Source organism: Pinus tabuliformis, chromosome 6 (assembly GCF_031772625.1).
Source record: "Pinus tabuliformis cultivar Carrire ecotype Pingquan chromosome 6, CPIR1, whole genome shotgun sequence".
In the NCBI taxonomy this organism is placed as follows: Eukaryota; Viridiplantae; Streptophyta; class Pinopsida; order Pinales; family Pinaceae; genus Pinus; species Pinus tabuliformis.
The window spans coordinates 1,226,970,748-1,226,983,653 of NC_142292.1; the positions used below are offsets into that span (position 1 = coordinate 1,226,970,748).

At 37.8% G+C, this 12,906-nt stretch overlaps 1 protein-coding gene across 6 annotated transcripts in view; it reads right to left on the reverse strand.

Annotated features, from left to right (window-relative positions):
- The window catches only part of LOC149263115 (F-box protein At2g32560-like), a 33,446-nt gene extending 25,037 nt beyond the window's left edge, over window positions 1-8,409 (reverse strand). For 2 of the 6 annotated variants that reach the window (XM_089425794.1, XM_089425797.1), the window contains exons 1-4: window positions 6,168-8,403; window positions 5,713-5,792; window positions 4,865-5,043; window positions 4,563-4,637 (exon numbers count right to left, since the gene is read on the reverse strand). In XM_089425794.1, the coding sequence (XP_089281920.1) occupies window positions 4,563-4,637; window positions 4,865-5,043; window positions 5,713-5,792; window positions 6,168-6,833 (1,000 nt within the window). In that variant the 5' untranslated portion in view covers window positions 6,834-8,403. Of the gene's footprint in view, window positions 1-4,562; window positions 4,638-4,864; window positions 5,044-5,712; window positions 5,793-6,167 lie in introns of all 6 variants that reach the window. The other 4 variants (XM_089425788.1, XM_089425785.1, XM_089425791.1 and 1 more) reach the window with 4 other exon arrangements.
- Window positions 8,410-12,906: the final 4,497 nt, after the last annotated feature.

Consider the following 12,906-nt stretch of genomic DNA (forward strand, 5'->3'; position numbering starts at 1 on the left):
CATCACCTTATGAAAGTTGATATTGTCATCAAAACGGGACAATTGAACTAGCCCTGGTATTTCTAAGCCAGGTGATTGTGTTGCGACATACAGGGAAGAGAATGAGAGCCATGTTAAGCTTCAACGTCTCAGCAGCACCCTTGGCTACACAAACGCAGTAACCCGCACCTGGAATGCAGCTTTGTGCTTGTATTGCATAAATTTCCATGTGAACAGACAAGCATTCAAGGCTATCCACAGTAATATGATCCAGATGCGCTTCCAGTTCTCGTGGACAAAATCCTTTGCGACCTCAAGGAATCTGTAAATGGGACTTCTCCAACGCTTGGGAATCATAGTCTTACTCAAAGTTTTGTTGTGCTTTACACATCCTTTGTTCCCATAAGCGTTCACCATGCCCTGTAGCAGGGTTTCAAGCTGCCATATCTCAATGTATCCTAAATGATCTGGATCAAGCTCCTCCATGATGAGACCAGCATATTCCGCAGCATTCTCCTTCAACTTTGCCAGTTTGTTTGCAGAAGCACTCAGCACACTAACCTCCTTAACCTCATCTTCTGATATTTGGCCAACCAAGTTGTATAATTTTGGCATTCTGGCATTTGAATGCAAACTCTGTTTCGTTTGGTTTTTGCTTTGTCTCTTTGTGCTGATGATGTTATTTCTGTTTGTGCTTTTGCAGGGATAGGAGCAGCTAAAGCTGCTGCCATTAGATTTGTACAACTTTGAAACACTTTGACAAATTACATATTTATTACAAAAACACATTTGATGATTTCTTCTTCAAAACAGGGTTTTGAAGAAGAATCAATCTCGCATTATTGACGATGACATTCCTGAAATAAAGACTTACTGAACCTCCCTCTGGCCTGCAAGCGTTATTTCACACTTCTGGGGACAAAACCCTGGACTCAAGAATTAAAATGACTCTTTTTTACCAAAATGGCATTTGATGACTGCAAATGACGAGAAATGAACCTTGGTGAATTTGACTCTGACAGAGGACTGACAAGACTGAGTCTAACAGGCTTCACCATGAATTGTTGACTGAGTCAACTGTAGATGAGGTGCTGAAAGAAGCACCCAAAAGAGGAGGATCAACGGGTCTTCAAAAAGAAATATACACTTAGATAGTTGGAAATGAATTATCTGCAATAAGAGCGGGGTAAGATCCTAGTAGACCATGAGAAAGAACCTCCTCAAAGACAACATCCCTCATTTCAATCACCTTATTGGTGGAAGGATCATACAAGCGAGAGACCTTGGAAGTTTCACTATAGCCCACTAGAATGTAGTGTTGTCTTGTAGGTTGTATCTTGTTGTGCATTTCTTTAGGAATATGGGCCCATGCATGGGATCAAAAGGCTTTAAAACACACAACAAAGGGTTTGTAACCATATCATTTCTCAAAATGAGTCATATGCCAAGAACACAAGTAGGTATCCAATTGATGACATGAGTTGCACAGAAGACTGCTTCTCCCTATAACTTAAGCTCCATCTGATAAGAATGCAACATACAATGAACCATTTCCATAATGATTCTACTTCTTCAATGCACCACTTCATCTTGTTGAAGAATTGGGTTCTACAAAACAATGCAAGAATAAGTGACAAATAAATGGAAGCCATCACCAAAATGCTTATCTCCACAGCCAGTGTTGATAGATTTGATCCTATGATTGTTGTGATTTTCCACCAAGGATTTAAACTCTTTGAACTTCTCAAGGGCTTCATCCTTGGATTGAATAGTATATATCAAAAGAAAGTGAAATAAATCATCAATGAAGGTGAGGAGATATTTTTCCTCATTAAGAGGAGTGGTCAAAGGCCCATTGGTATCACTATGTAGTATGAACCAACTCAAGAGGGAGAGAGGCTTGCGCAACTAAACTTTTGGGAAATGACTTGTGATGATGTTCTCCTAGCATACATTCTTCATAGACACCACTTGATGATTGAATCAATGAAAGGCCATATATGATCCTTAGATGGCTCATATATAAACACAAGGTCCAAAAGTTGGTATGACCCAAGCATTGATGCCATAGTTTGCTAGTGTATTTGCTATTGTCAGCCATTGTGGAGAATCCACTTCATCTTGAAAGGAACGGAGATTTCCCCAACTTAGACTTATGATCCGATTCATCACAATAATTGGAAGTAATCCCTTAAAATCATCATTTATGTCCTTGATAACCCATCAATCTGGCCAAAATTCCACCCTTTTGTTGATGTGAGTGATGTCATATATAGAGAGAAGATTCGGTCCTATTCTGGGATCATGAAGAGTCAACTATTCAATATACATTGCCCCTTGTATAACACATAGATGCACAACTGGAATGGCAGTCTTACCGAGCTCATGGGGAACAGTGAGCTCAGCCCCTTAAGGCTTACTCCTAGATCAATGAGACAAATATTTGATATCCATTGCATCTTTTAAAGAAAAACACATAGACAAACTAGAATGGTGTCCCAGCAATCCGTCCAAGCAGTGAACATTCGGCAATTTTATCATTCTGATACAAATTCAAGTGTCAAGGGAGCTCATTGAGCACACAGGCTACTTAGTCTGGAAGTAGCAACTGGCCAAAACAAAAGAAGAAACACCTGGTGTCTGCAAGCAGACAAATTCAATGAAGTTGGAACATGGAAACTCTGTTGCTATACAATAAGTAGACTTCCTTGCATATCAAGTGCCACAAATAGCAGGCTTCCCCCATCAATTAGAGAGAATAAACAGAATACAGTTATTCAATGCTGATCTAGACTCTAGAGCAATCCACATCCTATTGTATCTCTTTTGCTTCTAATTACCAATATCTCACGGTTCTTACTAAGCATGCTCTCAAATCCTACATAACTATCTAGCCCAAGGGGGCAGTTCAACCAGTTATATCATAGATTTAGTGTCTTTGCATTGAATGGATTCCACTTAATTCTTCTATCATATATTTAGTGTGCTTCCAATTTACACATCCCAGAAGCAGGGAAGAAAGCTCTGGTGGAAGGTAAAAGGCTACAATTTTTCATACAGGAAACTTTTCCATATATTCCTTGCTAGACCAGTTTACATTGCAGCTTTCTTGCATATCAGCACTCTGAGAGTAAGAATAGGCTTCACATCTCCAAGGCTATTCAAAAACATGTAAGAAGAAAGCATTGAACCATCAAGTGCACTTGTAACTGGGAAAATGGATGAAAGTGGGTGTGGGCTATTACTCAAAACATCAACCAGATATGACAGTGGTCTATTACTCTAACATTTAATACGATCTGTGCTTTGCAATTGTTTGCAGAGACCTGACTTCAGAGCCAAAGTTCCTCGAGTCTGAACTAAGGGTTGGCCATAAAGATTGAATGATCATAATATAAATAATGAAATATGACAACAAATAGCAACAATGTGGTGGGCTAAAATCCATGTGCAACACAATTTCTTTGTGAAGCTCAGCTAAAACACATCTTCGCATGAAGCTTACAAAAAAGGATCATTACCCTGCACGGAAAGGGAGACTTGGCATGAGATTCGTGTACTTGAAAAATAGAAAATAAAAATAGAGAGAAGGATCGATGACCTATGCTTTATACATCTTCCCCTTTCCTCTTTCTCTCAACCTTCATGTCCTAATGATGGATCCTGTTCTGGACTCGAAACAACGACTTCAAATGGAAACTGTGGATCAAGTTCCAGACACGGTTTCTTCAAATTCTGACCACCACAGAAGCTTACAAATAAGGAACATCTAGAGAGATTAATTATGATTTGGCCCTGTTGTCAGCAGTCTCAGCAATACGTTTCAAGTGTGAACAGCTTTCCATTTAACAGATTAAACATAGTAATTCAAAGAGAATTGGCAGGCCTTGATCTAGATTCAAATGCAAATACAGTGAGAAAATAGATTGTCTCTGAATGGCTCTGTTTAATGGATTTGAAGTGGCAATTCAAAGAGAATTGCCAGGCCTCGATCTATATTCTAATCTAAATGTATTTTACTAGCAAATCAGATGTTTTTGGGTTTGGAAAGCAGAGCCCCGTTGCAATATCTTTAGTAGAAAAATACTGTCTTCAACTTGTTCTTGAACAAAAACCTTTTTGTTATTGTTTCTTTCAGATGCCCTAGATTTTATCTTCATCCATTTTCCTTTCTCCTCCCAAAAGTCTGGTGGCCCTTCCTCTATGCTATTATTATATAACAAACTTATTAATTAAGCAAAAAACAGTATCTTTGATTTTTATACCCATTGAAAGCCTGGATTAATTTGCAAAATCATTGTACTGCAAGACAGAAATTTCAAAGGGAAAAATGATTGCATGACTAACAGATCAGACAAAGATTTATGGAAGGCTTCATTTTGAATCAGATTATAAATAGATGTGTTGAAAAAATTTACTCAAGTCCAGGATTCCAACATTATCCGTAGCAATCGCATTGTGTGGTTAAAAGAAACTATTTTGTGTGTTTGCGAGTGCTTCATTATATTACTAAATAAATATATGACGCGTACAACGAATAGATATCATCTTACGATTCTTAACATATGGAGGAGGATTCTCACCATCTAAATGACATTGGCAGTGGCGACTATCTCTGTCACAATAATCTGAATGGCCCACAACCCCATACCACCATCCTGCCAAGTAAAAAAAGCAATAATGGATGAAAGATTATTTCCAAAATATTCATCATGTATTTTCCAAGCATAAGAGGATATCAATTGAAGCATTAACAAAGTACTTATCTAGAGGGTTCACTTCGACTACTGATCAACATAAGAATAATTACAAGATATAATAAAACAGCCACTTGTGCACAAAATCCAGGACTTTAGTCCATAAAAAGTATGAAAGCTACACGTACCATATGGGAATTCCTTGTTCCTTCTCCACTGTATCTCAACATGATCTCCAGGACATAGAACATTCAAACAAACAGATGGGTGAAGATCATGGGCAGGTGTGTCCACTGGAGGTGCTCGCAGCCTGTCCCACTGTACTCCTTCCTCAACAACAATTTTTCGATGACCATGTGGTGGATACCTGCAAAAGGAAACCCTTAAATTTTGATGCATTCATGCAAATACTCCCTGCAGGCAATATCCTGAGAAGTCAACTAGAACTAAGAATCAAGAACAAAATTTCAAAGTGAGTTCCATCCGTCTTAGGTTAGCGGCAAATTGGAGGGCTTGCTGCAATGTTGACCCAGGTTCAAACTTCAAAACCCAGCAAGCTTGCTCCTCTGGACCGTGATAAAGCATTCACCCACTCATTTTAGAGCTCTGGGTAGTGTTAATGCGGCAATTCTGGGTCTGTACTAAAGTGGAAGTGCTGTTAATGGTGGTCCTCTTGCTAATGCAGTCAAAGCCCTTAATTGACTCTCTGTAGCTGAAGATTTTCGCGCTGTAATGCCGATATTGAAAGAAGGTACATAGCGTCTCCAGGGGTTATGTCCCTTATCCTTTATGTTAAATAGTCAAAAGTAAAACACAAGAAAATGGGGAACCAATGAAGTTGACCAAAGAAATGAAGAAATGGGTATTGCAAAAGAAGAGGGTGTACACAAGCCATGTCATTTTATAAGCTGCTAGTATTAAAAATAAATAAAAATTGTAGTTATATCCTTCCAGGATTTAACAGGGTTTAAGAAAAATGCCATTTCCAAGAGTGCAAATATAATGAAAAAAATTCAAAAAGATATATTTAACATACCTGGCCTTGAAAGTATCGGTTTTGCTATCATAACTAAGCTCTGCGTCGTAACAAGATAGCATAAACCCAACATGTCCACGCTGCACAAAATGAAATCATCATGAATTAGGCCAACTCATATATCATTCTAATACCTGTCTCATGTTTTCCTTAAAACCCACTATTTCTCCAGAAATCATTGAAATCAAGCAAATTTAAATGAAATCTAGCAAAAAATACAACTATGTTTGTCATTATTATTGGTAAGGTTTAAAAAGGCATGTGACTACTTGTACAAGGCACCAAGCTTCACAAGAAAATCTATATTGACCTTATAATTTTTTAAGATAACTAGAAACAGTGGCCTTATATTTTGATAATTTAGCAAGCAACCAGCAACATTTTGTCATACATTCCCAGCCCTCAGAATTCCTTGCCTCAGGCCAAGAGGCTATTTACAGAATTTTGGTACCTACCTCGCGATTGTACACCTGAGCTGGAAACCAAAATTTACCACTTTCAAGTGCCAGATACCACGCCATCACTGAATCACTGGGTGGGCCGCTTTTGCCTCCTTTGTTAATCTCTGGCCGTAATCTCAACCACGAAAATTGCCAAATGCAAGACAGGGACCTCAACCAGGCGTTAACTTTGCAGCCATCTAACACCCCTGTCTCATTACTCATTGTAACAGTCCATTGCCATTCACGGTAGGCTGCAGGACCAATAACCTTCCCCCATTTTGCTTTCAAACGAGGTTTCCACAGGTGATTGCTCCTACACCTCTCCCTTAGATCTCTGCAAACACATGCCATGTTACATAGGCTGGCAGGTGAAAGCCTGCTTAATATGCCTTCCAGTGCCAATTCAGGTAGATCTAAAATAGAAAAGTCTTTTACTTCTTCTACATTGTCTACTTTTTGAATACATTTTCTCTTCAAACCCGTTGGAGCAGACATTTTTACCAAGCTCCTCTTTCTGGTAAACTCCAGAAGCAGCTGCAACAGTCCCACACCGGACCCAACTGGAAAAACATTCATCTCATTCTTAGGCCAGCCTTTGACCCACAACAATAAAGGATGAAGGAATAGAGATTGAGATACTAATAGAAAAGAGAGGCAGGATATCAAGAAGAAAAACATTAGATTAGTTAAGATAGACAAGGGTGAGGCCCAACAAAGAGTTTAAAATTTAGACTAGTACATGTGGATCAATCAATGTGTGAACACGTCAGAAAAGCAAAAATAAAAACTCTTGGTATACTTTAGAGAACCCAGAATACACAAATTATATTTAAAATCGGATCTGCACTGGACCTTGAGAAAGATATGCCCATGTAAACGAACTCAGGTCTCTAAACAGACAAGTCCTTCAATCCAGAGACCTGCAATGGTGTTTATAACCCAAGCTTACAAGAACATTTCTCAACTATGTTATAGGACCATCTCTCAGCAGATTATTCACCCCAGAGCCCAAACAGAATCCCATACATATGATGGCATGTAGCACTGCGAAAACTGGTTTTAAGCCTTGAACTATCAATACCAAGACAACTTGACTGCGAAGTGGATATTAAAAACAAATAAACAGCATCTCAAAGGGCTTTGACCAATCCAAACCCAGTAAGAATGTTGAGTCCATGGACTCGTGGCCAATGCCAAGCAGGAGATTCACTGTAGGGATTCTGCACCTGACAGCCCGCAGATATTATGGGGTTTGTATATTGGGTATTGCATTGATTTTATTTGGACTCTACTGGCCCTCATAAAAACTGGACCTGTGTAAAAGCCCTCAATGTAAAACTGCTTGCATTAATATGATCATTTAACCTCTTGGATGGGTACCCGTCCCGCTTGCAAAGAGGTTGGAATAATCTTATCTAATCAGATTGAATGAATGATACCTTCCTCGCCCCATCAAGTTAAGAAGTACAGACAGGCAGTCCCAATTAACAACAAAAAGTGAAAAGCAAGCAGGAGATGGTGAGGCCGGGGATGTGTACCCCGCATTACATAAACAAATAGACCACCTGCTACAACAACATACACAGCAGTTACTCTTCTTTCTCAATGGAGATCAGCAGAAGGTTAATTGAAATAAGTGGGTTTCACTCAATTTTTATCCTCCACTTACCCATTTAAACCAATGCCTCCTCCCTGTCCCTGTGATTGTTTCAATAACCGAGATGCTGAGCAACCAATCCAACTATCTTAGGCATTGAAATCTTAGGAGGTTAAGAATTAAGGCACTAACAAACTCCCATACCGAAACAACTGAATATGGGGAATTTGTTTTTTCCAATTTGACTGTCTGTACAAGTCCCACTTCCACCTCCTTCTCCTCCTGCTTGCTTGGAAACTGTCGTCAATATGACCTCACTGGAAGATGATTATTGGTCATCTGACTTGCTCCGTTACTTCCTTTCTTGTTCGTTAAGCCGGCCGCACGTGAGCAACGATCGGCCCGACTTCCAACCCATAATAATGAAGGATCCACCCCATCATTAGCTTGCAAACCAGATTGTGAGTGCCAGATCACATCCCTTGGATGATGGCTGGCCGGTCCAGAGGAGCTGGAAAGGTCCCACATGCTCCCCTTCACTCGGAATTTGGCGCTATCAAATGAGTTTGATGCGGTTCCTTGTATTGCACAGAGAAGTAAGTCTCTCCACGACATCGATTACCATGGGCTGCACATTGCTCCCTTCTAATAATGCGCGCTTCAACTAAGAAGCAAGTCCAAGTTCATGGATGGGAAATATTGACATTTCACTATATATATACTTAGTCTTTAGGAATAGGGAGTATCATAAATACCATGTAACTATGATGGACCTAATTACTTTAATAATAAAGTACATTATCTTCACAAAATATTATAATTGGAATCTTAAAAATAGCTTATTTGGACCATCGTGGGATCACCTAGGCTACCGAGCTTTATTGTTTTAACATTGGAAGATTTGACGATGGGATTGTGGCATGCGTAAGGCATGTTATGCATGGCAACGTGGAGTCGTAGTTTAAGGTTTTCACCTTGCAATAGTTATATGAGGAAAGAGGATTGTAATAGAGGATTGTAATATGGTATCAAGCTCTATGGTGGACTTACTCTAATATACTCTAATATAAAATTGAGTTAAGAGCATTGATTAAGAAGTTATTATCGCCAAAGTTGAATATTTGTATAGAGTTGTATGGATGATTATTCATCCTATTTTCCAATTTTACTTGTAGATTGATAATCTTTTATGAAGGGCGTATATTTACGAAGTGTATATGTTTTCAATTTTATTAATAATTTAATAAAAAAATTAAAGTGTGTATGTTGGTGATTTTTTTATTATTTGACATTGTGAATTGATAATGATTGAGTGTATTTGTATGTTATTTTTTATTGCAATTAAGTTGAGATAAATTTTGCTCAAATTGTTGAACTATAGACTCAATATTTCCATTAGTGTTCTAGGCTTTGCACTACCTATTTGTCACTATATCTCGAGCTTGAGTTATAAGCTGGCAAGCATAGCTACTGTCTAAAGTATGATAGATGAACCCTATCTAGTAGTTGTAATGGGGCCTCATCCCCTTCCATAGTTACAATATCAGGATCCTCTTCTTGGATTATAGGCCATATGTGGGGGAACTTTGTATTAATATTGCTAATATATGTAGTAAATACTTGGTTCTCTTATCTAAAGTGACCTTATGTGAGGTGAACTTCTTGTTGTGGTTCAATTGGTTACCTTTCAATTACCTATTTCCATTCTTAAGTATGAGCACACCCCCACCAAGTCCTTCGAGGATATTGTAGCTATATCAATTAATTGGGATGTAGTAGAGTGGAGATTGCCTAGAGGATTCATAAGACCAATGGAAAAATTTAATGCATTGAAGTTTATGCTTTGTTGAGGGCATCTCCTCCTTTCTCTTCCTTGCCTTTGCCCAATAATCACAACATTGCATTGCATATCCTCTCCTTGGAACTGATTATAATATATGGCATATTAACACAATTTTCCTTGATTTTGCTGAGCATGGTGGCCACAAATGTTGAATTACATGTCAAATCTCAATGGTTTATATGATGTGCCCATGCTCGTATACACTTGAAAACTCACATTATTAGCAAATTTCAACTTCTAATAGCAATCTTTAATAATCAAGAAAAACAAGAAATTATTCATGATGAACACAAGCTCGTGCAGTTACCAGAAAATGCAGCTATATGTAATGCAAATGTTTGTTAACATACAACATTAAAGAAATAAATACCTAATGAATACATAGCAGAATTACAATACAAAGAGAACACAAAAAGCAAAATATATTTAAGAAGATATCACCATATGACTATAAACATTGGAAGTTCCATCCAACCTTAGGCTTTGTTGCACATTTACTCTCTACAACAAGCCACCCCTAAGTCAAGGTAGTGATTTCACAAGGATGGATTCTTAGGCCAACTATATCACTCTCAAATAATTAGCTCACAAGATTTCTTTATTCATGCAACCACACCACAATCATAATTGTAACAGTTTATTCATCTAATCTAGTATCAATCTCAACTTCCAAGTCTTGTTTCCCTTTAGCTTGCACAACCCAAGGGAAGGAATTCATTTCTCTATAATGCAATCCCTCAGGCTATTCCATTTCCCTCTAAGGTTGTAGTACTAGTCAAGAAATTTGAGTGCTAGAAACTCTATAGAATCTCGGCCATGGATAATTTCATCAACAATGTGAATGCATTCTTGCCTTTGGGCATCTTTATATACTAGAATAATAATAAGTTTTAACACACAACCACTAACAATGACTCTCTTCTATAGAATGTTCCTCTTCCTTTATCGCCAAGGTAAGAAGAATGAATGGACTAATGATGAATGAATCCCCCAACAAATAGAAGGTAAGGTTAAATATGCATGCTCTCCAAGCACCATGTGACTTCCCAAAAAAACTCACATAACCACCCTTTTCCCTTATTTTCAAAGATGTTTATAATAAAATTGTCTAGCCTCTCTAGTTATTCCCTTCTCTCATGGAAACATGGCCCCCTATAACCCTTGTCCTTGTTTATCTACAACTAGTGATGCATTTTATTATTAATGTTGACAGTTATTACATTGTTAGGCTCTCTGGTCTTTCATCATGTGCAAACATGCATTATTAATCTAGGGATCAAAACCTCATGTATTAAAGTTTCCATTATCATGTTGTAGTCCAATTGTGAGATGGTTTCCATCTCTTTTAGTTGCTCTTTTTGTTGGAAGTTAACATTGTTTGGCATGTCCTGATTGGTTCTTCTTCTTCTTCCTCCTCCTAAAAACTCTTCCTAGTATGTTCTTTGTAGACACTATCATGTGGGTCTTCACCCCTATCATCACTTATAGTGTCAATCTACTCCTTAGGCTTTATTTCCCCTAGCTCCATTGCGTCATGTATGGATGGACCTAATAAGCCTTGGTGACTTGGTCATGATTCCATAAGAGGTTCTCTTGATCTTGTTGTCTACTCCTCCTTACCAAGACCATGTTATAGTGACCTTCTTCATCTTGACAAACAACTTGATGGGTATTTGATCTTCTTCATCTAAAAGGATTTTAATTTGTGTCTATGACTTGTTTACATCTTCAAGCATTAGTAATTCTTACTAAGTAGTTGCAAGAATAGTACCTCTTGAAAGAGGGGGGGTCATGCACTAGCTTTGGCAAGTATCTTCATGGATTCTTATAAATGGAACCCATGTGATCATCTCCTCTTCTTGCTTGATGCCTTTTTCCCCTTCCTTTACTATGTAAGTTTTTTTTCCCTTACCAACTTGTTGTAGAATATCTAGCACTTTGGATGTATTTGAGGTTGTAGGGACTAAACCTTGTCTCTTATCTTTTTGCTTTCATATTAGATCTATTTGTGACTTATGAACTAACTCATTCCACTTTTAAAAGTGAGTCAACACAAGTTCTATGCTTGGTGGGAATAAAAGAAGGATTTGAATCCTGTCGAAACCCTCAATTTCCATTGGGTCCAACTCCTTTATGGGGAATAGAAGGAAGTTGCTAGTGTTTTATCATCTTAGTAATTCTCAACCAAATTTCTATCTCTATGTTTATTTCCCTTTTAGTGAGGACATAAGGTAGAGAATTTACCTTGATTCTTTTTCCTCCCTTCATAATAGGGTGAACATATTTGTTATCCCTTGGTGATTCAAACTTTATCCACGTTTAGTAGGATTGATGATAAGAAAAAAAAATTGTAAAGTGTATGTGAAAAAGTGTTACCTATAACATCATGTCTGAGCTCTATCTTCATCTCCCTTAAGCACCTTTAATTCCTTTCAATTCTATGAAATTATATGAGCACAAATCCTTATATTATTTCAATAAGTCATTTATTTCTTTGATTGTTTGCTCATCATAGTGAACTAATAATCCCTAGCATTGAGTTCTATTGCAATTCAATATTAACCAATTTTTCCTTCAAAGGTTCTTCGTAGATATGTTGTTCTGAGGGATAGCCTTGTCATGTATGAGTCGTTGCCCCACTATTGCCCAAAATGTGAGCTATTGCAAATCATTAATGTCATCCTCATTGTAATCACTTTGTCGAGGAAATATCTAGGCAGATCCACCCGAAGGGATCACATCATGTCGGCTTATTAGCAGAGCCTAACCCTGAGGGCATTGAGGAGAATTGACCCCGGTGACCTCCCATCAACAAGGTGCTTTAGCAATGGGAACTTGACTAATTGAGCTAACCCTCGAGGTTGGTGTGTGTGTGTGTGTGTGTGTGTGAATATATCATTTTTCACAATGGGTTGAGTGTATGGATGAGTATATGCACCCATAGTTGTTCTAGGTGTCTAGCTCTAGACTATTGCTTTACATAATTGTTTAGATGTATGTCCAAGTATTTTCTCCCCTAGTACTTCTAAAAAATAATATCTCGGAACTTATTTCAAAGTATGATACCTAAGATTCTTCATCACGTAGTCTCTGAAATTAGTTTTGGATAGCAAGTTTGATTACTTCCCAACATCAAATCCCTATGTGTTACCCACCATTTTATTGAAGTACAAGTGAGTACTAGGTCCAATATTGGTGTTCTCTTCTCTATGTCTATGGAATACTCCTTCCCACATAAAAAAATAAATAAAAAAATAAAAATAAAATAAAATAAAATAAAAAATATGTCACATTTGCATCATGTTTATGTC